Genomic DNA, 26,079 nt, shown 5'->3' with positions numbered 1-26,079 from the left:
GTGCTGATGGTTGCACAGTTTACAACTATACTAAAAACCATGAATTGTACATTTTGAAAGGGCAAGTTTTATAGTATATGAATTATATCTCAGTAACTTTAAAATATTTATAGATATTATCCAAATGAACTATAAAAATCTTCATTGAGTTCAACAGAAGTACTGTGCTTTACAGAGGTTATACAGAGAGCTAAATATAAATCAAAGATGTGTGATGTCCTGTCAGGGTTCAGAGGTCTATTTGTTTTGAAATGTAGGTTTTGTTATTCAGGTATGGTGAAGCCACCAGATCAGGAGACGCTTTCCATCGAAAAGACAGTTATACTCACAGATCCGAAAAGAAGGGGGCGTGCCACATCACGGGGGCTGTACAAGAAAGCGCCAGGATCAGGAGGCAGAGGGAGCAAGCAGAAAATGTGGACAAGAGCCTTTATTGTGGTTTCTGCCAGAAGGAATGGGCAAGGCAGGGTAAATAGATTTAGGATTCACTAGATTAAATAATTTCATCAGGTTCTGGGGCAAAGGGGTTGTAGGGCAGGGGAATACAGGTCCAGAGTATAAGAGCTCAATAAAGGAGGTGGTTGGGGTGTGGGTTCTGGATTGGTTGGTTTCCATATGAAAGGCATGCTTGCAAGTGAGTCATTTACTATCTCTAGGAATTGATTAACCCTGAGGGTCAGTCCTTCCAGTGTCAGCAAGGCCCCAAGATATCAAAATATCAAAAACACAGATTAAAAGACATATTTAGGGGCTGGCCCGGTGGTGTAGTAGTTAAGTTTGCGTGCTCTGCTTCAGCAGTGTGGGGTTTCGTGGTTTCGGATCCTGGGCGTGGACCTACACTGCTCATCAAGCCATGCTGTGGTGGCATCCCACATACAAAATAGAGGAAGACTGGCACAGATAGTTAGCTCAGCGACAATCTTCCTCAAGCAAAAAGAGAAGGATTGGCAACAGATGTGACCTCTGGGCCAATCTTCCTCACCAAAGAAAAGAAGACATTTAATACACATTTCTGGTCAAAATGCCTGGGAGTCAATATCTTACCCTTGTCTCTGGGTTTACCTTTAGGTGCTTAGGTAGTATTTCTTTCCCCTCTTTCGCATTAGTGTTAGTTTCTATAGTTAAACGTTTAGCTCTAACCAACTGTCTTGGTTTAATTTTCACATTTGAGAATTGTTCTGGAAATAGTTTTAGGTTGAATACCTTGATGGAGAGCCAAACTAAGCAGCTATTTGGAGGACAGGTGGCAAAGAACCTTGGGGGGAATACAGCAGTAGTAACTTTGAGGAGAGGACCCATCTGGTTTTAGTTATTATAAGCTATCAAACATATCACGCCATTGCCTCCCAGGAGAGTGGAGTCATATGACAGGAATTTTAGGAAAGCCACATGCGACTTCTGAACACCATCTGAGAACCATTTCCTGTGGTGTTCATTCTTTTAATCCTCCCCCTCCAGTACTGTACTTGTCACAGAATCTCTCCTCTCACCAACGCACTTTTATTCCCGTAGAGCATCTTGTTTTTTTATGTGTAGAAACTTCAGAAGTACCATTTTTATTTTGATTCCTCTCTGAAAAGAAAATGAGGGCTAGTTTTCTGTTTCCTACTCTGGGGATATTACACTTGTCTGAAAAGCCAAATTATATTTAGAATCTGGTTTCGGCTTTCAAATGATCTTCACATGTTTGCGTGTTTGCTTGCCTCCATACCATACTTTTTTATATTAATGTAGGGTGCTCTGTTGACTAAGTAAATAACCACACCTGACATCTGAAAGTTTACCAAAAAAAAAATGTCCCATAGAATGACCCAAGAGGTGAGGTTTTATTCTTGGCCCTTTGGAGTTCTGTTCCGTATTTCCTTGTAGCTTGACAGATTTAGGTTTTTTTCTGTTGACTTATTTAAACTTTGACTACAGACCAGGCACTGGAAACTTGTCCAATAATGTACTTTTACCTTCTAAAACAAACTTTAATGAAACTGTCACTGGTGAGACATGACATGAATTATTTCAGTCAAAAACATTTTTAAGAGACTTGAAATAAATAGTTGAGGAACACTGGAGATCAAGAAGGGGGAATGTCGGGCCGGCCCCGTGGCTTAGCGGTTAAGTGCACGCACTCTGATGCTGGCGGCCCGGGTTCGGATCCCGGGCGCGCACCGACGCACCGCTTCTCCGGCCATGCTGAGGCTGCATCCCACATACAGCAGATGTGCAACTATGACATACAACTATCTACTGGGGCTTTGGGGGAAAAATAAATAAATAAATAAATAAATAAATAATTATTAAAAAAAAAAAAAAAAGAAGGGGGAATGTCCCTATGCTTTTAATAAAATTGAGACTGGCTTCTAGGTTTTGGCACAGCCAAGCACTTCTGGAGTTTGCCTCGCTGAACAGAGATTGCTTGGTCAATAAGTACTTCTGAGCTGTGGGCATGAACAAAAGAGATCTCCTACACTGACAGGGAAAGTCAGTCTACTCACTGCTACAGTTACTGTAACTTCCTCTTTAAGTCCCAGCAGAAACCCAAAGGGAAGGTGACGGTGGCTTTTGCCACAGGAGCAAGGTTCACGCTACCTAATTCTTTTACATACATGACATCTACTTCTTTGTAAGCAATCTTTTATATCCTTCAAGAGCTCTCACCTTCACCTCTGGGAAGAAGAAAAAGGTATTTATTGACTAGCATTAGATTGTGATCTGAGTTATGGAAGGTTAATATATAGTTACTGACCATTTAGAATGTGAAGTTACACTTAGGGAGAATATAATAAGGGAAATGTAATCCTGAAAGCATGAAAGGGAAAGAGAAACATATCATTATAAGATAGTCTGTCATCTTGTATAACTACAAAAAGCAAATGCTGAGAACTTCCATATTCATGGGCGTGTGTTTCAATAAAATAACAAGACTGCTTAAAACTTTATAAAGTAAACTTGAGTACAAGTATTGGAGAACTCTGAAATTTTATGCCATGACATTACATTTGTCACTCAGTTTGCAGAAAAATTGAGTGGTTGTTGCTGTCTTGAAAGTGTGAGCCCTGTCCATTTTGGTGGCAGTGTTGCAGCTCCTGCTGTACCATTCACAGCCTTGACCAAATCCCCTCCTGAGAAGGCCTTGATAGAAGAGAGCAAGAAAAGTTAACACGAACAGTTAGCAGGCAAGCTGTTGCCTTAATCAAGCTGGGATGGTGATGAGAACCTTTCAGAGTGTTTTCAAATCTCTAACTCCCGTGTACTGCTGTTGCCATACTTAGAATACAGTGGACAGTTAATGATAAGGCATAGGTTATTAGTGTCCTCTTCTAGAAATGTAAATGTGAAATGCGGTGCTGAGATATATCTGATGAAACGTATTTAGTGCCCTTTTATTTTTACATTATCCAATGTGGAAATGAAATTTATGAGACTGGTTACAGAAAGCTGCAAAATAGTGTATGAGGAACAAGTGGTGAGAAATTGGCTTTCAGAATGAGTACAATGGACGGTGTCACATAAACATGTTGAAATGTTTTAAATATCCATCAACTGGAGTGAGAGGACCTGGGAGAACAGGACATTTTTCCTCATTTAATTCTCTAAACAACCCGTGACTTTTTACAGATAATGATCCTGAGATATGAAGGGTTACATAGCACATACGGGTTTAAGTCCCCAGTTGCTCCTGTAGAAAAATATGTGTAACCCTAGAAACAATAAATATGAAATAGAAAGATAAGTATGGACCTTCTTTAGGAATCTGCCTACAAATTAACCCAAATATTTAGACTTTCATCCTTTTGCACATTTTAATATATTTCAAAAGTGAATTAGGGCCGGCCCCGTGGCTTAGTGGTTAAGTACGCGAGCTCCCCTACTGGCGGCCCGGGTTTGGATCCCAGGCGCGCACCAACGCACCGCTTCTCTGGCCATGCTGAGGCCGTGTCCCACATATATCAACTAGAAGGATGTGCAACTATGACATACAACTATCTACTGGGGCTTTGGGGAAGAAAAAGGAAAAGGATTGGCAATAGATGTTAGCTCAGAGCCGGTCTTCCTCAGCAAAAAGAGGAGGATTAGCACGGATGTTAGCTCAGGGCTGATCCTCCTCACAAAAAAAAAAAAAAAAAAAAATGAATTAAATGCCCTCCCCCAAATCGTTGCTTGGTCCTGATTAGCAGGGGCTGTTCTTTGTTGATGAGAAATGAGGCACTACACATAATTTGATCCAGTTTCAAAATAAAGTCTTTCAATTTAAAGGTAGGTTTTGTAAAAAAAGATCTTTCAAGTCTCTTTGCTAAAGTAGACGACTTTTCCTTTGCTAAAATAGATGACTTTTCTGTTAATTCATACATGACAAATTCTTAAGCAAGATGTGGGCCAATATGAAACAGTGACTTTGTTTTTTACATAGGGTTTAGTGTGCTAATCCCGTATGTTCTAATGAAACTTAAACTGATAATATGGCTATTTTTTTTTACCTTAATATTAAACACACTGGTAAAAATAATTACTAAATATTACTTTTTTCCTGTAACAGCTATTGTAGACTTGCTCTCTAAGACAGAACAATTAGAAATTTTGTTATCTAAGGGCTTCAACTTATATGGTTGAGAACTGAAGTTTCTGGTATATAGAAGATCCTTAATAAATTGTTGCTGAATTTAATTGTACAAATTTCCTTGATAGTACAAAATGATGATTGGTTTACTTAAATATCAAAATATTTATGAACCGACAGAAATATGTTACAAATATTAAAATATGATAATTTTGATACAAGCATAACATCTTAATATAATATTTAAATAATTTTGCTTATAGAAAGTATGACATTCCCTGGAAATTCCTTGAAATTTTTGTCTGGGGCTACTTCCAGTGTAGGTCACCTTTCTCTCTCTCCTTTGTTTTCCTGTTTATTGATATGTGTTCTGCCTCCTTGCAGTTCAACAACATGTTGCTGTACTGTGTGCCAAGATTCAGCTTGGTGGGCTCTAAATTCACAGTTCGAACGAAGGTTGGCATCGATGGAATGAAAATCGTAGAGACTCACAATGAGGAATATCCACACACTTTTCAAGTATCTGGGAAAGAGAGAACACTGGAACTGCAAGCCAGGTAAGAGAACCATTCCTATCACACAGCTTTCCGAAAGCATCAGAATGAATCATAGGACAGAATAATTCTGAGCATCTTTCCCAAGTAGATGCTACAGACCTCTAGGATGACTTTGGTTGGACATAAATGGAGAGATGTAAGCTCTTGATAGGCACAAATCATGTCTTCTCTTTTGATTCATCCATGATGCCTAGGATACTGGTTTTCAGAAGGTAAGCATTCAGTAAATTAAATTGACTCTTCAGATTTACAAGGTGCTCAGAGAATGAAGTTGTTGCATTCAAGCCAGAGTTTTAAGTCTTGTAGGTAAAGATTCTCCCCTAACCCTTCCTCCCTCCATCCTCCCTTTTAGTGCATAAATATTAAAGATGTTTATTATTCCATGCTAAATGTTGAAGGTTTAACTATCAGTCCTTCAGAGGCTCTGCTTTCATGATACTTGGCATTTTGATGGAGAGAATGTTCGGAGGATGCAGGGTGGAAAAGGTGATGATTTTCCTGCTGCAGTTGGAGGATACGTGAAGGGGGCCATTTGGAACTGTAGTGGCCTCTAGCAACCAGGACTTCTGGAAGGGGTGGCTGTTCTTATGTGCTTTACTGAGTGGGAGAGAAAAGGCTCAAGGTACAGCCTCCATCCTCCTAGCATAACCATGTTTGGAAAGAAAAATACCTGAGCACCACTGCAGTAGATCACAGCTACCTCATGTGTGAGACTCGGGAAGACAGAGTGCTGTCAGGTTTTGAAATATCTGCTTTAGGAGACTGTCATCTATTTATTCTATAAAGCCCTAGCATGGTGAAAATTGGGATACTCCAGAAGGTCACTGATCAGAGGGTTAAGTACCAATCCCAGCTCTGATGGCTCTGATACCCTAGAATCTGTGGAGAATCAGAGAGCCCTTCTGTTCCTTTGCACCAATAGCATTGGTTCTGGCTGCTCAGGTGAATTCATCCTGCATCCTGTACTTAGTAACTGCCTAAGAGCTTAAACTTCAGACTTTCAAAAAACAAATCATTTTACCAGGAATCTGCCCAGGGATTCAGGGAATTGGTGAAATTACAGTTATGGAAGATGTGGCAAGCTGAGAAGGTTTGAAAAAATGGCCAGCTAGGTCTTTGATTTCCCACAGAAAAAAATATACTAACCCTGGCATTATTTAGGGAACTGCCAGGGGACTTCTCTGAGGATTAAGAAGGAGTTTCAAGCATGAGTTAAAATGGTGGAGGACTTGACTTTGAATGTCACAGTTTTCTTACCTTATCATGGTGGGATTTGGGCCCCAGCCATCAAACCCAAGAGAAGAACATATGGTGCTGTGCTTGGAGGCTCCTGACCCGAGTCCTCACTCAGTGGTTGACTCACTGAGTGATTGGCCCTGGCCACAGGGAGGACTCATCAATAGTTTTGATCATTACAGAAGTCTTCATTGCAGAAGAATGAAGGTGCTGCTGGCTCTGAAATATCAGTGTACTTCCAAATCTGCAAACTCCAGAGGTGTCTGCCCAGCAGAAGAGAGATTACCAAGGTTTCTTGGATTGCCTAAATGCCCTCCATTAGCAAGTTGGGCTGTTTTTCTTCAGGATGGGTCTGATTCACAAGGAATATTCTTAAGTACAGGCAGTCATCACTTTGTAGAGTTACAGTATGCAGTGTTGGATACATTCTGATTAGTATCAAAAACACAGTCATTTTTTCTTAAATTTCTTATTCCCCTAATCTCATGGCTCTAGTTATATTTATGATTATATGGTGAGTTGAAGATCTGAATTAAGTGATTACTTTTCATCTAGTCTATAATGACTCTCTTCAAGAATGGAGACAAACACTGAAGGTCCCAGAAAGTTAGAGTGTCAGAGGGATTGCATGGAACCCCAAATTGGTTATATATTTGGAGATATTTAAAGAAAATTCACTTCTGAAGCCTAACTGGGAAAAAAGTGTTCTGCTTTTCTTGCTAAATGAGTCAGCCTCAAGACTGACCTCTTCCTCTTCCATATTCAAAAGAATATAAAGTATTTAGTTTTATATAGTTTTTATTCAATGGTTTTTCTATTGCTAAATGGATATAAAAATAATGAGTAAATTAAACAAACAAGTAAAAACATCTGCCATGACTGAGAAAGTGAAACCACAAGCATTAAGACTCAAGTTTCTTTGCATTTAAAAGGCTAAAAGCAGCTAACAAATAACTATGCTCCAGGGCAATAGAGCTGATTTTGTGGGGGCAGGGCATAGTAGTAGGGAGAAATCTTTTTTGAGGGGCAAGATTGAAGCGCCCGCCACCAAGGTTCTTGGCCCAAGGATCCCCAGGTGAACAATAAGCAGAATCTTCCATTTGAAAAGCACAGATTCCAGCAGCATTCCTGGCACATCATGGCGCTCAATAATAGATTTGCTGGAAAGATGGATGGTGTCACAGGAGCAAACCTCCTGCCAGACTCATGCAGTGATGCCTGTGGGACCAAGGCATGTGACATTCAGGCTGGAGTGCAAACTTAGTCCTAGCTACCAAACACATGCAGACAAACAGAACCCACTTTTTGACACTCTTCAAAATCCCTCAATTTGGAGATTTTACTTAGTCCAGAGTCCAAAGGGGAGTTTCCTAATATAGTATATGACAGCAGCCAGCTGTGTAACGTACTGTTACTGAACCAGGTTCATTTTTGCCCGTCGCATAAGAAGCCAGTCTCTGAAAGGACAAGGTTGCAGCAGAGAAAGGGTTTTAATCACAAGGCAGCCGAGCGAAGAGGCAGGAGAATCAATCTCAGATCTGCCTTCCCAAAAATGGGGACTCAAGGACATTTATGGGGTGGGGGATAACATAGTCTGAAGTGTGGGGATAGATGATTGGAGGTAAGGAAAAGTGAGGTGGTTGATGATCTGTGCAAGTGTAGTCCAGCTTCATGGCTCTTCGTAGGATGTATGTTCACAAAATGGCGGTGCTCCCATGATTTGAGGGTGGAGTTTTTAGCTCCCTGACATCAAAGGGTCATTTATCAGTCATCCGCACAGGCCCAGTTGATGAGTTGGTGGTCTTAACCTCCCTGAACTGGACAGAGTTGACTCTCAGTTTCTGAAAAACTTGAGCACCCCACTTGTTACCATGGTGACCCAAGTGTCAGAGATGTTATCTATAGGGTGGGCTTTAGTAATGCCTTATCTAACTAGTATAGTTAAAGCAAGTTGGCCCCCGGTTTTACTACCTGCAAAGGAGATGAAATAAAGAAAATTTGCCTCAGCAGGAAAATAGGAGACTTGACTATAGTCAAGAAAATTGTTTCCCAACAGAAAATTATTAAATACTGGGGTCCATTAATCTGTGAAACTTTCTTCCTAGAGGCATTTAAAATTTTTGTTTTGCTTTATAATGGGTTAGGTATGGTATTGCCTGAAGCCTCCTAGCAAAATAAAATTAAATTGTTTACCAAAGGAAATGTTAAATAGCTCCCTAAGGCCCTACAAAGATATTTTAGATTCTTGAGGATAATTGTAATCCTTTCTAAGATGGGCTGTGACTAGTAGCCTTTAAATGCCTCGTGTGTTTTGGTAAAGGTGAATTAGAAGACTAGTTATATATCCAGTATAATGTTAGATCTAGAGTTAGCTGATGTATGCAACAAGATGATGGCTTTTAAACTTAATGTCGGGGTAGTATATTAATGGAAGCTAAACTTAACTCTCCCCACCAAAAATTATGTGTACCCAAGTAAGTGGATGGTCTAAAACTCTGTTTAAGAATTTGTTTGTTCAATTGCCAGAGATTCTGTTTAATTTTGCTTGTAACTCCTTCCTGGAAATCCCTGAATTTTCCAGAAAGTTAGAACAACATTAAAGCATAGCTTTATTTACCAGGTGTAACACATTAATGTTCTCTGTATTCACTTTAATTTTGTTTTGTTTTAGTTCTGAGCAAGACAAAGAAGAATGGATAAAGGTAAATCTGATTTCTATTTCCATTTTTGTTTTTTGGTAACTCTGTGTACACAAATGTACCCATATTGTCGTATTGTGCACCTATTGTAGTCATCAGAACAACATCATTTAATTTTTAAGGTGATTCCCATCACAGATATTTGTTTAATAAAGTATTTTCATTAATTTGCACGTGATACTTTAATGTATGCTTTGAATTTCATTTATATTTTAGGCTCTGCAAGAGACTATTGATGCTTTCCATCAGAGGTATGAAACCTTCCGAAATGCAATTGCAAAGGATAATGACATTCACTCAGAAGTTTCTGTAAGTTGGATTAAATTCTTTTCTCTTTGCAGTTGCAGAAGATCTATCTAGTCATTTTGTTATCTATGCTTTTTCCTTTGCAATGCCAGCACTGGCTATTTAGGCAGAATCTCATTCCTTCTTAGATGAATACAATAGTGAGTGCCTTTTGAACTGCTTAAACTTCTTTGAACCTTTTATTTCTTTTCCTGGGTCTTGGGTTTCAGAACATGGTATGAGCAATGTTGGTAAAGTGCTTTCTTAGGGCCGGCCCCGTGGCTTGGCGGTTGAGTGCGTGCGCTCCGCTGCTGGTGGCCCGGGTTCGGATCCCGGGCGCGCACTGACGGACTGCTTCTCCGGCCATGCTGAGGCCGCGTCCCACATACAGCAACTAGAAGAATGTGCAGCTATGATATACAACTATCTACTGGGGCTTTGGGGGGAAAAAAATAAATAAATAAAATTATAAAGTGCTTTCTTAAAAAAAATAAGTAAATAGATAAAAGGAAATGACAGATTTTTTTCTATTAAAATTGAATCTCGGGCTGGCCTGGTGGCGCAGCGGTTAAGTGCATGCTCTGCTTTGGCGGCCTGGGGTTCACAGGTTCGGATCCTGAGTGCACACCGATGCACCGCTTGTCAAGCCGTGCTGTGGTGGCGTCCCATATAAAGTAGAGGAAGACGGGCACAGATGTTAGCCCAGGGCCAATCTTCCTTGGCAAAAAAAGGAGGATTGGCATCGGATGTTAGCTCAGGGCTGATCTTCCTCACAAAAAAAATTAAATAAATAAATAAATAAAATTGAATCTCTCTTTCCTTTGTTAGACTGCTGAACTAGGGAAAAGAGCCCCACGATGGATCCGAGATAACGAAGTAACAATGTGTATGAAATGCAAAGAGCCTTTCAATGCACTGACAAGAAGAAGGCATCATTGTCGAGCATGTGGACATGTAAGTGAGATTTCTTGGTCATTAAGGTTGCTAGTAACTAGATGAGTGTTGTAAAATCATCAAAATCATTTAACTCATAAACTTGTTTTAGTGACAGCTATGTGAAGAACACTGTGCTGGGTCCTGGAGAAAAAATGGCAAGCAAAATGATACCCGCCTTCACATAGCTTACATTCTAACGGAGAAAACAGACCAGACTCAAGTAAATAGACAAATAAGCAATTCAAATTACTATAAATGCAAGAAGGAAGTAATCAAGAAGTTAAAATGGAGAGTAATGGTAATGGAGAAGGATTTGGAGCCAATTTTACTTAGAAAAATGAAGACTTATCTGAAGGGTTGATATTTAAACTGATGCCTAAAAAGTGAGGAAGAGCTAACCATGAGAATGGAGGCGGGAAGAGCGTTCAAGCAGTGAGAGTGTGTGTGTCAAAAGCCCTGAGGTGAGCAAGAGGTTGGTCTATTCTTGAGACTGCCGAGAGGTCATGTGGCTGGAGCACAATTAGTAAGGAGAAGTGTGGTGTAAGAAATAGGAAGAGAGAGAAATAACCAAAGGAGTTGATGTCTTTGAGAAAACAGGTGGAACCTCTAGCATAAGTGGAAGTCCAGGCTTTTGATGGGGAGAGGAAAACTTCCTCTGTTGTGACAGAAAGAAAAAAAGAAAAGATGGATGCAAATGTGGGCGTGTTTTTGATTTGGTGGTGGGAAATGAGAGAATTCAGGTCTGACGATATCCATATTTTCATTAAGTATGAGGCCAAGTCATCAGCTGAAAATGAAGGGGGAGGGAAGAGGGGTGTGGAGATTCGAGAAAGAGGGCGAAGTATGAAATAGTTGTCTCTGGGCAGGGAGAAGTGAGCCTACCAGAGAAACAAAGGTGGACTGCTAGGTGCCATTAGAGGTTTATGCTTATAAATTTAACAGGGACACCCTAGTCCATTTAATGGCTGTGATGTTTCTCTAACAAAATTGAGCAACTCAAGCTAGAGAAGGCCGATGACAGGTTTTCAGTGATTGGTTGTTTCATATGGAAAGAGCGAGGAGGAACAAAGCATGAAATGAAGCTGGAGAGAGGTAGTAGCAGGTTTTGGAGAGCCTTGTAAACCAAGTTGAAGATTATATACTTTGTTCTAAAAAGCAATGAGTAAACAGAGAGAAGGGTAGGCCTTTGCTGTCATGATCTAACGTATTATTAATATGCTTTAAGTGCAACAACTCTTGTTGATAGTTCTTTTAGATTATTCCCACACTGTAGATTTATTCTTCCTCTTTTCCTAAGTTTTGACTTAGGAAAAATTAAAATTGATAGCAAACATCTTTTTTTCCTCAGGGTATGACTTTTTAAAATTTATCATTGACTTTGCTTGAAATATTTCAGGTATTGACATACGTGCCTTCAGTAAGCAAACAAACATATGTTTGTGGGTTATCAAAATACTATATGATTTGAAAATAAATGAGATATTAGTTGATATAAATTTACAGATACAGACATGTCTAATTTCTAAATCCTAATTTCTTTTTTTTTAAATTTTTTGTTTATTGCAGTAACATTGGTTTATAACATTGTATAAATTTCAGGTGTACATCATTATACTTCTATTTCTGCATAGATTACATCATGTTCACCACCCATATACTAATTACAACCCATCACCACACACATGTGCCGAATTATCCCTTTCACCCTCCTCCCCCCCGCCCCCCTTCCCCTCTGGTAACCACCAATCCAGTCTCTGTCTCTATGTGTTTGTTTATTGTTGTTGTTATCTACTACTTAATGAAGGAAATCATATGGTATTTGACCTTCTCCCTCTGACTTATTTCACTTTGCATAATACTCTCAATGTCCATCCATGTTGTCACAAATGGCTGGATTTCATCGTTTCTTATGGCTGAGTAGTATTCCATTGCGTATATATACCACATCTTCTTTATCCATTCGTCCCTTGATGGGCACTTAGGTTGCTTCCAAGTCTTGGCTATCGTGAATAACGCTGCAGTGAACACAGGGGTGCATGTATCTTTACGCATTGGTGTTTTCCTAGAGTAATTTCATTGTAATTATGAGAAAACAATGAACAAGTTTTTTTATCATGAATTTTACATACTGTGAACCTAAACCAAAAAATTTACTAATATTTATATTTCTTAAATACAGTTTGTCCACTATAAATTGGGAGAAAATATGCTTCTAGAAGCAAAAAGATAATTATTTTTAGTGGAAGTCGTAATAGTTGATAACATTGTGAAATTTCAATTGTACATTATTATTTGTTAGTCACCATATATATGTGCCCCTTTACCCCTTATGCTCACCCCCAACCCCCTTCCCCTCTGGTAACCACTAATCTATTCTCTTTGTCCATGTGTTTGTTTGTCTTCCACATATGAGTGAGATCATACAGTGTTTCTCTTTCTCTGTCTGGCTTATTTCCCTTAACATAATACCCTCAGGGTCCATCCATGTTGTTGCAAATGGGACAATTTTGTCTTTTTTATGGCAGAGTAGTATTCCATTGTATATATATACAAAACATCTTTATCCATTTGTCAGTCGATGGGCACTTGGGTTGCTTCCACGTCTTGGCTATTGTGAATAATGCTGCGATGAACATAGGGATGTATAAGTCTCTCTGAATTGCTGATTTCAAGTTCTTTGGATAAATACCCAGTAGTGGGATAGCTGGGTCGTACGGTATTTCTATTTTTTTAATTTTTTGAGAAATCTCCATACTGTTTTCCATAATGTCTGCACCAGTTTGCATTCCTGCCAGCAGTATCTGAGGCTTCCCTTTCTCCACTTCCTCTCCAACATTTATTATTTTTTGTAAGAAGATAATTTTTTAAACTGGAAAGTTTTTTTTAACAGTTATCCTATAATAATTAGAAAAAAATACCCTTCACTGGGCAATAACATGCATTTGCATTATAGTCACACAAGTACATGATTAAAAACTCTAAATCAGTGCATGAAGAAAAGCACAGGGAACTTTAGTGTCACAGTAACAAGAGATGTGCTCTAATCTGGAAGTTGGCGGAGTCTTCCTTGAGGAAGTGAGATTTGAGTCAACATCTGAAGGATGAACAAGTCAACACACTGAAGCAGAAATGAGAGAGGGAGACAGCATAGCACGTTAGGGGCTGTAGAAAGCCAGTGTCACTGAAGATACAGGGAGTTAAGAGGAGCAGATTATGCAGGAATTTGTAGGCCAAGATTAACAATTTGTTCTTTATCCAAGAGCAGAGGGAAGACTTTGAAGGATTTTAAATAGAGGAGAAACATATCAGATTAACATTTTTAAGAGGGCATCTGGTGCTGTTTAGAAAATAGCTTAGAGGAATGTAAGAGTAGAAGCTGAGGGCCAGTAAGAATGCTACAAGGACCAGTCATGATGCTGTAGTAGTCCAAACTAGGTCATTGATAGCTTGGACTCAGATGATCAGGATGATGTAGAAAAATGGACAGATTGAAAAAATACCTAGGAGGTAAAATTAGCAGGACTTTGTCATATGGCGACTCTGTAGGGGTGAGATAAAGAGAGTGTCAGGGATGATTCCTAGGTTTCTGACTTGCCGTGGCTGGTTAGATGGCTGTGATATTTCCTGTCATAGGGAGCACTGTGAGAGGGGGACAGGTTGGGAGGTGAGGAGGGGTAAGGAGAGAGCAGAGGGCAGGGAAGATCATGAGTTCACTTTGGGAGAATATTGATGAAACATCGAGAGGAATGAAGAGTAAAAGTCTAGACCAAGCCTTTGAAGATCTCCTACCTTTAGAGGCCAGGAAGAGAAGGATGAGCAAGCAGAGCCCATCACAAACACTGTAACACCACGATAAATACTCCTAATGTTCATGGGGATAGTCTTAGTCTAATAAAATTTTGCCTTTTATATTTAACTCTTGCTCATTTATTATTACTATAACTAATTATTGCTTAAATATTATTACTCTTTAAATATGATTATTCACTCTTCATTATCTTTTTAAATTGAAGGTGGTTTGTTGGAAGTGTTCTGATTACAAAGCTCAACTTGAGTATGATGGTGGTAAATTGAACAAAGTTTGTAAAGACTGTTATCAAATAATAAGTGGATTCACAGACAGTGAAGAAAAGAAAAGAAAAGGAATTTTAGAGGTATGAAACATTGAAATGTTGGATATCTTTTAGATTTTCATGTAAGAACATAGAATTTTTTAACCCTGAAGAATACAAATAACACATTTTATTATTTCTCTTAGTATTTAACAATTTGGAGAATGACAAACAAGATTCATCTTTTTGTTCTATATTGCTGAATTTGGGGATCATACTCGGTTGTATAGAAAGAACAGAGGTGGTGCTGTGTTAAACCAACATGCATTTGAGAGTGAAATATATTGATTTTGTGAAGGTAGCTATAGTCAAATATTAGAGTATTAATTGTCATCTCTTCTAATGCCCAAATTATTACAGTATATTTTTTAATAGAAAAGCTTTTATCTCAGTTTCATTATATTGGCTTTGAAAACACTGCATGAAATTATTAAAATTTAGATTAAAATATTACCTGAAAAACTGTTCCAACTTATTGCATTAAAAGCAACATTTAGGGCGGGCCCCGTGGCTTAGCGGTTAAGTGCGCGCACTCTGCTACTGGCGGCCGGGGTTCGGATCTCGGGCGCACACCGACGCACCATTTCTCCGGCCATGCTGAGGCTGCGTCCCACATACAGCAACTAGAAGGATGTGCAACTATGACATACAACTATCTACTGGGGCTTTGGGGGAAAAAAAAAAAGGAGGAGGATTGGCAATAGATATTAGCTCAGAGCCGGTCTTCCTCAGCAGAAAGAGGAGGATTAGCATGGATCTTAGCTCAGGGCTGATCTTCCTCACACACACACACAAAAAAAATTATTGAAATGTCTTGCAAGTGAGTTGACTCATGTTTTAGAATAAATTCAGACCCGCAAGCCTGGGAACTGTAATGCAGCTTGTATCTGAAATGAGTTTCATACCCAAAGATACTAACAACATAAGGAATAAATTATATTAAGGCCTTTGTGGCAGAAGGTTCAAGATAGCCTGGAAAGTCTATGAAGAATAGGCTCATGATCAAAAGTCTGTGTATCTAAAGTCATATACAGGGCCGGCCCCGTGGCTTAGCGGTTAAGTGCGTGCGCTCCGATGCAGGCTGCCCGGGTTCGGATCCCGGGTGCGCACAGACGCACTGCTTCTCCGGCCATGCTGAGGCCGCGTCCCACATACAGCAACTAGAAGAATGTGCAACTATGACTTACAACTATCGCTTGGGGCTTTAGGGGAAAAATAAATAAATAAATAAATAAAAAAAATTTTTAAAGTCATATACATACTTGGTTTGTTAAGAATTTCTATGGTTTATTAAGAATCAGTGAGTGTTTATTGAGCATCTATGCTATATAAGCATACAAAGGTCATTTCTGTTAACTGAAAAAGGATCATAAACTTCGAGGTCCATTTGAAGTTAAACTATAGGCCCACAAGCTAAAGGTATAACTGAATTCTTTTAGGATATAGATGTTGCTTGTATGGCAGACCAAAGTGGGGCTTTCTGGGGCAGGGAGGGTAGAACGACGCACTTCAGTGGCTCCCAGGAACACAGCCTCAAGACTTAACAACGGATGAGACTGGCATAGTATAATGAATCAAATAACTTGCTTTGAAGGGTGAATTTCAGGCTGTATCTATGAAATAAAAATCTCTAAGTAGTTTTAAGTATTATCTCAAGAAAAACTTATACTTGAGGAAAAAATTAATCAATTACTAGGTTAACACATTTAATCAAATAAATATATAATGTGAAGTCCATAAATAGAAGATAAGTGTGTATGTGTGCACATGCACACACCCATAACACATATTTGAAACTTGCTTTGTGCCAACTAGTTTGTTGTGTACTCTACACCAAGGGTCAGTCCTTTTCTGTAAAGGACCAGAAAGAAAATATTTTAGTCTCTGCAGGCCAAGAGGCAAAACTGAGAATGTTACTTCTATAACAAGAGAGAAAACATTTTCACAAATTTTTCCTGACAAAATGCAAAATATAATAATAATTTAGTATGAAGTTTTGTAATATGGTAATAAGAATGGAATTATTTGAGGAGAGGAGAGATAGCATTTCACTTAATTGGAGTCTAAAGTTGGTGTTCCCTACCATCAAATTGATTTTAAATATTCATCTGTAAAAATCATTATCTCAGGTTCCAGGACAAAGATTGCTGGTCAGTATTTGCCTTTTTGCTTTTGCATTTTTACATGGTTGACATTAGTATAGCTTTGTGGTTAAAAATTCACACTCTGGATCCAGACTCAAATTCTGCACACCAGTTCCTAAATGTGTGATTTTGGGAAAGCTCTTTCATCTCTGAACCTCATAGATAATGAAAGTAGTAACTTCTCAGTGTTGGTGTGAGGATTAGATGAAATAATACATATAGCGAACTAAGAAAAGTGCCAGCATAGTAAGCAGTCAATAAATGTTTAACTTTATTTAAATTCAAGGTCTAGTAATACAAAGAGTTGAAATTGACTTAAATATTTTCCCATGCTAGTAATTGCTCTGGATGAGTGTTTAAATCATAATTGCAGATGAACCATTTTGGGGACAATCCCAGGAGACATTTTATATAAACACATTGTACTTTACGAATGTTCCCTTAAGTTGAATTATTTCTCCCTCTGGTTCATTTTGTGTTCATTCTCTCTCTCTCTCTCACTTTCTTTTCATTAAATTTTTTCTAGATTGAATCAGCAGAAGTATCTGGAAACAGCGTGGTGTGCAGCTTTCTTCAGTATATGGAGAAGTCAAAACCTTGGCAGAAAGCTTGGTGTGTGATCCCCAAACAAGACCCTCTTGTGCTGTACATGTACGGTGCCCCCCAGGTATCTAAACTGCGTCCATCTGAAGGGATTCTCACCTCCAAATCCTGGGTTTCATTACAATTGAAAAATAATAAGTAACTAAAATTCAAGTTTATTTAAACTGATTGATTCCTTTTATAGCCAATAATTTCTTTACCCTATGGATCATTTGTCCCATTCTCTCATTCCTGTTCAGTGGGTTTAAGTTAGAAAAGGTGAATTGAATTAGGAAAGGGACGAGGAGAAGGGAGTGAAGCAGAGGGAGAAGCAAGAAGAAGGAGCCTTTATAATAATAGGAAATACAGCAGTTTCCCCTTATTCACAGTTTTGCTTTCCACGATTTCAGTTACCCATGGTCTGAAAATATTAAATGGAAAATCCCAGAAATAAACAATTCATGAGTTTTAAATTGCACACCGTTCTGAGTAGCATGATGAAATCTCATGCCGTCCCACCTGGGACGTGAATCATCTCTTTCGTCCAGCATATCCACACTGTATACTCCACCCACCCATTAGTCACTTAGTAGCCGTCTCAGTTATCAGATTGACTGTCATGGTATCACAATGCTTGTCTTCAAGTAACCCTTATTTTACTTAATAATGTCCCCAAAGCGCAAGAGTAGTGATGCTGGCAATTCGGATATGCCAAAGAGAAGTCAAGTGCTTCCTTTAAGTGAAAAGGTGAAAGTTCTCAACTTAAGGAAAGGAAAAAAATCGTATGCTGAGGTTACTAAGATCTACAGTAACTTTTATTACAGTATATTGTCATGTGTTCTATTTTATTATTGTTGTTAATCTCTTATTGTGCCTAATTTATAAATTAAGCTTTATCACAGGTATGGAAGTATAGGAGAAAACACAGTTATATATAGGGTTCGGTACTCTCTGAGATTTCAGCATCCATGCAGGTGGGGGGTGGTTGTTAGAACGTATCCCCTGCGGATAAGGCGGACTACTGTAATAGTAAGCCTTTGTTTTTTTTTCCTGAATAGAGGGATACTTGAAAAAGAAAGGAATATGAGAGGAAGAGGAGTTTAAATCAACCTGGGATTAACACTGTCCTGTAACAGTTTTTTGAGAACCATACGTGCATGGCTCTGAGATAAATCTGTAGGAACAACAGACAAGCAGGTTTCCCTTCTGACCAGAGCAGTGCCAGGCACTGTGGATTGTGTTATGCTTAAAAAACAAACAACACTTAAACCAATTGTGCGCTCACGTGGAAATATATAAAATTTTAAATGTTACCTGTTGTATTTTAGCCTATTTCTGCATTAAGGGCTAGTAAAACTTTATTTTAGAAATAGACTAAAAATGCCAAGGTATATATTTTATTCTATGTTGTTGTTTTTCCTAGAACCTTTTACTGTCCATAAATAGATAGATGAATGAATGAAACACCAAATAAAACTGTGCTTGGTAATGAAATCACCGTTAATATTTACTGGTTTTATATAATAAGATGACTATTCTTTTCTTTGCTTTTTCACTGAATGAAGAGCTGAATGGGCTCCCTCACAGAGAGGTGCGGGCTCAACGATTCCTAGCTGATTTAGGTGTCAGCTCCCATTCATTAACTCATTCAGCCAGTATTATCAGTGGCCTCACGTACAGGCAGTGTGCTAAGTGCTGGGTCACCATCTCTGTCCATGGAGAGCTCACAGTGCAAGTCTGCGTGGAATGGTCATAGGAAAAGAAGTGTAGTAGAAGCCAGATCATGAAGGACCATGCATTTCATCTTGTATTAGCAAGCTAATACATCTCACACTCTTATGTACCATGTTTCTCCCCTAGGACGTCAGAGCCCAGGCCACCATTCCACTCCTGGGCTATGTTGTGGACGATATGCCGCGGAGTGCAGACCTGCCACACAGTTTCAAACTGACCCAGTCCAAGTCTGTGCACAGCTTCGCTGCAGACAGTGAGGAACTGAAACAGAAGTGGCTGAAAATCATCCTTTTAGCTGTCACAGGTGAGACACCAGATGGTCCTAACGAGCATCCAGCCACCTTGGATGATCATCCTGATCCTAAGAGAAAATCAGAATGCTGAACTCCAGGACCAACCACGGGTGGCGGGGTCTCCAGATTTACAGCTCAAGACATTCCCAGCTCCTTATTCCTCTCTTAGCACTTTATGTTGAAAAATATAGGCTCATAAATGCATCTTTTGGGGGACTATTTTCATATGTTGATGTGCTCTTAGTGAAATTAATGTGCAGAGCCATTCTACCGATAAAAGTTTGAAATAATGTGAAAAATGGAGCATTTTTTAATGAGATATTCCTTGATTATGTGCTTTTGTCTTGAAAATGGTATCAATGGATTCTATCACTATCAGGTTAGAATAGGCCACTTTCGTTTGAGAAATCCTTTACTGTCTTCTCTTTCACATGTAGGACTTGTAACAGTTTGAAAGATATACCTCTGTGTTGCCAAAACAGATCCGTGGTTAAAAAAAAAATACAGGGACAGTTTAGACTATTATATTAACTTATTTAATTTAGTTTATAAAGCTCCACCTGCATAAATAATATATGTTCTTTTGAGACAAAAGAAGAAGGACAAAGTGTTGGTGTTCAAACTTTCAACTTATTAAGAAAAGATAATACTTGTTTTTGTAGAAATACTCCTAAGAATAAAATATCTTAACTATATAGCAATTATGTATATATAGTATTAAATATAAATATATATATACACTATACATGCTTTTCTCTTCAGCTTTAGGTTCATATTTGTCTCTAATTTATTTTTTAACTATAAAGCATGTTTCATCTTGGAATTGAGCAGCGTTCTAAACTTCAGAAATGTTTTTGGTGATTTATGTTTAACTGATTGACATCTAAGGGTATTGATATTTTTATAATAAGAAAAAGCAGTAATTTATGTGGCATGGGATATATTAGTGAATTCCAACAGTATTTTTAAAGTACTATTTTTTTGTTCTGTGCCTATTTAAAACAGTGCCTCTCTTTGAAGGTGCTAACAATACCTATTTAAATGTAAGATGAGAGTTTTAATTAATGCTTTGGTCTTGATTATTCTGGGATAAAAGTGCATCTTGGTCACTGGGATGGTGAAAATCGTACCGGTGATTTTACCTTTTACAATCCTCTAGTGGTCGCAGCAGTTAATATCAGTGTGTGCAAAAATTTTCACCACAACCTGAACTGTACAAGATACCTGACCTTACACAGAACTGGGACATACGGAAACTACAGTTATTGTAATGTTTTTCTTTACCATAAGACTGTTAAGGGTGGTTAAATGAGAACTATATATAATTAACACTTAAGATAACTGTGTGGGCCTATTCCTTTGTCAGATGTGAAACAAAATTCACGTGACAACCTATGTTTGAGGGGGGTGGACAGATATTAATGGGAGTTTACGCTGAACTCTTTAAACCACCTCACTAAAGGAGAGAGGGGGAGAACACAATATTGAAAAGCAATATTTTAATGGCAGGATTTGAGGAGGTACAAGATGATTGAAGAGAGTCTGAGCATTTTCTTCTCTTATCCTCTGGTGAATTTTAATAGACAAAATGTGATGCCTTGTCATGAAGGCTGCTCTTCATTATATTGTAGTTATGATTAAAATCTCGTGTTGTTGGTTAACTTAATCCTTTTCTCAAATTAGATCTCTTTTTTTTTTTCCATTTACCCTGTCATGCCCCAAACATTACCCCTTTCTAATGCATCAGTTTGCTAGAAATCCACAAGAATGACCCCACTGTCCTCAGCCTTTGGGGATTACACCTTAAACGTAGAATGGATTCACTCAGCATTTGAGATTGCCACACATTTATTTAGGCCTTGTTAAGAAATATTTGAAATAATCTCCTTTTCTCCCCCATCCCAGAGGAGCAGATAAACTAATTATGGCTGACATGATTAGGGTGCCTCCCTCCATAAAAGGAATACTGGCCATGATCATTAACATTAAACCAAATACTCGGAACCAAAAAGAGATAAAGGTAGCTTCTTAGGCCCTATTAAGTCAGGGACAGACTAAAAAATTTTACATTGCTTCTCTTTTCTAGCTGTGTGCGGGTGTGTGTTTGTATACAACATGTGTGTTTAGGGGTGGTTACTGAGACGGTTAAAACCACACTATAGAGGATGCTTTGGCTTTCTTAATCTAGAGAAGCAATAAAAATGTAGAATGATTATCAGGGGAAGATGACTTTTGTAAATGTGGATAGAAGGATGGAAATGTAAGGGCCAATTAGAAGATTTATGGGCTAGATTATTTTTGAAAACTATTTTAAATAAGACGATGACTACACTTTCCCTACTAGTAAGTTCTCCTGGAATGGAAGTAACGTGGACACACTCAAGTTTTGGCTCAATAATAATCAATGTTATTTAATTTAGATTATCAAAAGAATACTCATGTAAAGAGGGTATTTATTATTATGCTCTTAATATCATCTTTAATTTTTTCAAAAAAATTATTAGAAATATTAGTATTAGAAGAGAATTTTTGGCTATCCAGTCACCATCTTCTTTAGCCAAGCACAAAGAGAAGCAATGAAGCAGCCTTACCTGGTTTTTTTTGTTTGTTTGTTTTTTGAGGAAGATTGGCTCTGAGCTAACATCTGTTGTCAATCTTCCTCTTTTTCTTCTTTCTCCCCAAAGCCCCAGTACGTAGTTGTATATCCTAGTTGTAGGTCCTTCTAGTTCTTCTATGTGGGATGCGCCTCAGCATGGCTTGATGAGCAGTGAGTAGGTCCGTGCCCAGGATCCGAACCACCAAACTCTGGGCCGCCAAAGCGGAATGTGCGAACTTAACCGCTACACCACTGGGCCTGGCCGCCCTCTCACCTGTTTTTTTTTAATCACTAATGCTTTTACTTGGAGGAAGGCAAAAGAATATTCTTAGTCAGCCATTTAGTAAGCATGCAACTAAACCAAAAGACCTCAAAGTGTGATTGGTTACAAGAATAATCAATGTCTTTTGCTTTCCGAGACACCTGAGCAGTCATGACAAATTGAACCTAAAAAAATAATTGGTTGTTTTCCTATTAAAACTAACATTCCATATGGGTCTTATTCTTCTTTATTTTCTCTAATTTGGTGCTTTCCAAGTCATCTTTCCTTTAAAGTGCCCTTCCTACAAACTTAAAAAAATTCTTCTTTGATAAAAACTGCTATTCATTATAAAACATTCCAATTTTTTAAATTTACTTAAATTTTGCTTTATTGCAAGTCTACCATTTGGTGTCTTAAGGATGAAATGTAGTGCAGACTTATGTCCAGGTTTTAAGTGGGGCTCAATAATGAAAAATGCCACCAGCCACTTTTGTAACAATGGCATCTATAATGCCATCATGTATGCAAGCAATAAAACTCTTCAGGGTGTGTTTTTATACTGAAATTTTAATATGAACGGCCCTAGTCACAAGGATATAGAGAATTAACTTCTAGAAGTGATACTGTAATTCAAATTGCTCTGTATAGGGAATCGGAAGTGTGTGGGGGAAGGGGGCATTATTCCTTGGATTCAAATGATTATCAAAAGCATTTTTACTTTTGTGAAGGGTATGGATGGTGAAACAATTTAAGCACATATGTACTACTTTATCAAGCTACATCTCATTTTCCATGAAGTTTAATACAACATTACAGGTTAGTGTAACCTCACTGGGTGACCTACCCCAATTTTTTAAAAAAATACCCCAACTTAAAAAAAATTACCAAACTTTTTACAAGAACTAATCTTTTAAATGTATCCTGTCCGCATATATAGATATACATTTGGATTTTTAAGAAGAATATTTGTTGCAGTCATAAGTATATAAAGAAAACTACAAACGTCATAGTACTGTGGCATTGTTAAGGATTCTTTGATGCCTTCTAAAAACCTTATATCAAAAATACTTCTGTGAGTTACAATTGTGTGTTACTTTTTCTTGTCTACTTTGAGGACACAGGGTGTTTTTTCCCCTTCAAATTTTAGATCTCATTTCTGGTTATATTCAAAGCCTTAAGTTCTTATTCTGAGCATATTGTCTGTGATAACTCTAATAATGATCTTTCTGGGCTGGCTATATCCTGAGGAAAAGGCACCAACAAGAGCAAGTAAACTTCTAGGGAACAAAGGTCTTATTTTTTTCAGGTATCCTTGCTATGATGCAGAATAGAAGATTAATTAACATTTCCTACATCACATGATGTTCTTGTTAGCGGGTCTAAGATTAAGCACATGGTATTTATAAGCTAAAATTAATTCAAAAGGCAAAAATGTCTTAATGTTTTCATTCTTAAATTTTGTATTCTTCAAGAATGTATTAATATAAAAACTGTGGCTAACCAGTTCTTATTCTTAGGACTTTATTGACGTCTGTAGTGGATCGTGTTACTTCTTCATTCTCATCCAATTTTAGTAGAATCAAATGGCTTTTTATTTTCATATTACTATCTACTATAGATTCTCCAGGGTTAGAAAATATAAGTATGATATATAAAGACCACTAGATCTACTTTAAAAACGCTTTCTGTTATTTTATGCCAATATGTATGTATGTAAAAACACTGTTGATTTCCAAATCTGTTTTTCCATAGGAATGAAATTTTTATAGAAACTATTCTTTTTAATTTAAACATTTTAACATAAATTATTTACATGGATTTTTAGTATAATTCATTCTTATATATGCCCCGTAATCATGTCATGAGAAGATAACTTTGCTTTCTTTACTGATATGGTGGAGGGGAATAAGATTAGGAACTGAAACAAGCAAGAAGGAACAGAAAGAGGCTGCTGGTCTCCAGATCAGAGCAATGTCTGTTAAGAGGGACATATTTAACTGCAGAAGGGATATAAACTATAAACTATAAATAAATCTCTGTCATTGCATACTCATAGGATGCATTGCACTAGGCCTTTCACCTTGGCCTCTAAATTATACCGTTAGTATCTTGTCATTACTTTCTTTTTCCCTTAGGCTTTAAAAAAAATAATAATTTCATTCTACTGGGCCATTTTCTGCACTGCTTACTGACGTAAAAAAAAATCTCTCCGAAGTCAATCATGGTCTTCTACTGTCTGGACTGATCGTTTGGTAGAATGCAGTGTCTTCTGTGTTTTGAGGTGAGATAGCACATGGCTTCTACAAGATAGTTTTTAACTCGTTGGGGTCACTAAGAGTCACATGATGGTCACCCCCTCCTAAAATTCATTATAGATGGAATTAGTGAGATTAGGTAGAGTTAGTGAAAACTTAAATCAAGAAATCTCATTGTAGCATATTTTAACAAGTGAATACCAAATACATAGAGTAATATATGTAGGTTTGGGAAGAAATATAATAGTCTGTGGGGGCCATTATGATAACAGAATTGTATTATATATTACACATTGTATGGATGTTGGAATGTATCACTTGGGGGGGGGCGTCTCCCTTCATTAGCAATCATGTCTGTATATAAAACTTTGTTGTGTTTTTTTGTTTTTTGTTTTTTTTTAACCAAACTAGAATTTCATTTTGTGAGTGACAATTGACTGATAGTTTTGAATAAGTGTTATCTGGGTTTTTGAATTGTTGACTGATCAGTTTGAAAAGGTATGTTAGAATTTTAGAGTTAACTCAAATGTGAAAAAGTGTACACAAAAAGTAATTTTTCTTTTCTAGCTGTATCAATGTAAAAACTTGCAGATAGTGTATATATTGTGTAACATATGTATATTTGGTCATAAAGGCAGAGAATTAGAAACATTGTAAAATTAAGCACTTTAATTCCTATTAAATATTAAACATTTGTATCTTGTAAATAAATAGATCCTTAAATGAATTCAAGACTCATGTTATTTCAGCTAGGATTATGTATGTTCGGTTCACAATGATTTTGGTTGGCTCAGAAAAAAGTTATTCCAAAGGGTACTGATACACTTTCCCACCTCCAGCCCCAAGACCTGTGTTAAGTTTTTCAAGAATAAAGCTTGTGACAGAAGCCAGGGTTCCCAGGTGTAGATAAAGGGGCTTCTCCCTGTGATAACTCCAAGGCTAGATCTCCAGGAACCAGTAAAACAGTGCTGCTCTGTTTTCTGGGAAATGACTGCTTTACTCCATAGTAGTGGTATTTGCCTACATAGCTCAGTCTTATATGGTGAAACAGACATGGAAGTCAAAAGAACTCTGAGTCTTAATCCTCCTATTACTTGTTATGTGACCTTAGACGATTTACCTGAATCCCACTAATAAACTCTATGGTCATTCCAAGAAATAAGAAAAAGATGCTTGGTGACTACAAAGCAGTATACAAATGGCATTTCATGGAACACTTCACTGGGTTTCATACAGTTACCTTATTGTCTTCTTTTGATTTAAAAAATAAAAGATATGCCAAAAAGGAATCCTAAATGAATTGAGTATGATTTCATAAGTAAAACAGTCCAGAGATAATCCTTTTTAGAAGTTTATTACCTTTTTCAGGCCTTAAAGAACTAATTTGTTAATTGATGCCTACAAGCAGCATCAGCTAAGGAATTCTTTAAAATAAATGTTGCCCTTGGCTCATCAATATGACTTGCTTGGGTCCACCTTACACCAGAGTGGAAATGTGCTGGAGAGAGCCAGTGTGGCTACTTCAGGGCTTCTCCAACTCTCAAGTACAAGGAGTCACCTGGGGATCTTATTAAAATGCAGATTCTGATTTAGCAAGGTCTGGGATGATGCAGTTCTAACAGGGTCTATGGCAATGCTGATGTTCCTCAAACCATCCACGGAGTAGCGAGCTTATAGTGGGAGGACTCTGTCATAGACAACTGGCTAGAAATCCCTGGCTTTGCCGCTTACTGTTGTGACTTTAGGCACAAACTCTTCCTTGAAAAGCTGTGGGGCTTAAATTAGACAATATGCTATAATATCGTCTGGCTCCTATGAGACATGCAGCACATGATT

The 26,079-nt window shown here is 37.9% G+C and overlaps 1 protein-coding gene across 8 annotated transcripts in view; it reads left to right on the top strand.

The window, feature by feature from the left end:
* Positions 1–24,970, top strand: part of FGD4 (FYVE, RhoGEF and PH domain containing 4) — a 199,599-nt gene extending 174,629 nt beyond the window's left edge. For 7 of the 8 annotated variants that reach the window (XM_087442579.1, XM_087442580.1, XM_087442581.1 and 4 more), the window contains 7 exons: positions 4,937–5,109; positions 9,017–9,047; positions 9,261–9,353; positions 10,158–10,283; positions 14,279–14,419; positions 17,048–17,188; positions 18,964–24,970. In XM_087442579.1, coding sequence (XP_087298705.1) covers positions 4,937–5,109; positions 9,017–9,047; positions 9,261–9,353; positions 10,158–10,283; positions 14,279–14,419; positions 17,048–17,188; positions 18,964–19,221 — 963 coding nt within the window. In that variant the 3' untranslated portion in view covers positions 19,222–24,970. Of the gene's footprint in view, positions 1–4,936; positions 5,110–9,016; positions 9,048–9,260; positions 9,354–10,157; positions 10,284–10,374; positions 10,727–14,278; positions 14,420–17,047; positions 17,189–18,963 lie in introns of those variants that run through there. The other variant, XR_015554970.1, reaches the window with a different exon arrangement.
* The last annotated feature ends 1,109 nt before the right edge of the window (positions 24,971–26,079 follow it).

This window comes from Ceratotherium simum, chromosome 17 (assembly GCF_057802395.1).
Source record: "Ceratotherium simum simum isolate JZ-2026a chromosome 17, ASM5780239v1, whole genome shotgun sequence".
Classification (NCBI taxonomy): Eukaryota; Metazoa; Chordata; class Mammalia; order Perissodactyla; family Rhinocerotidae; genus Ceratotherium; species Ceratotherium simum.
Note: the sequence above shows the minus strand (reverse complement) of the source record. Positions and strands in the feature narration are given on the sequence as shown.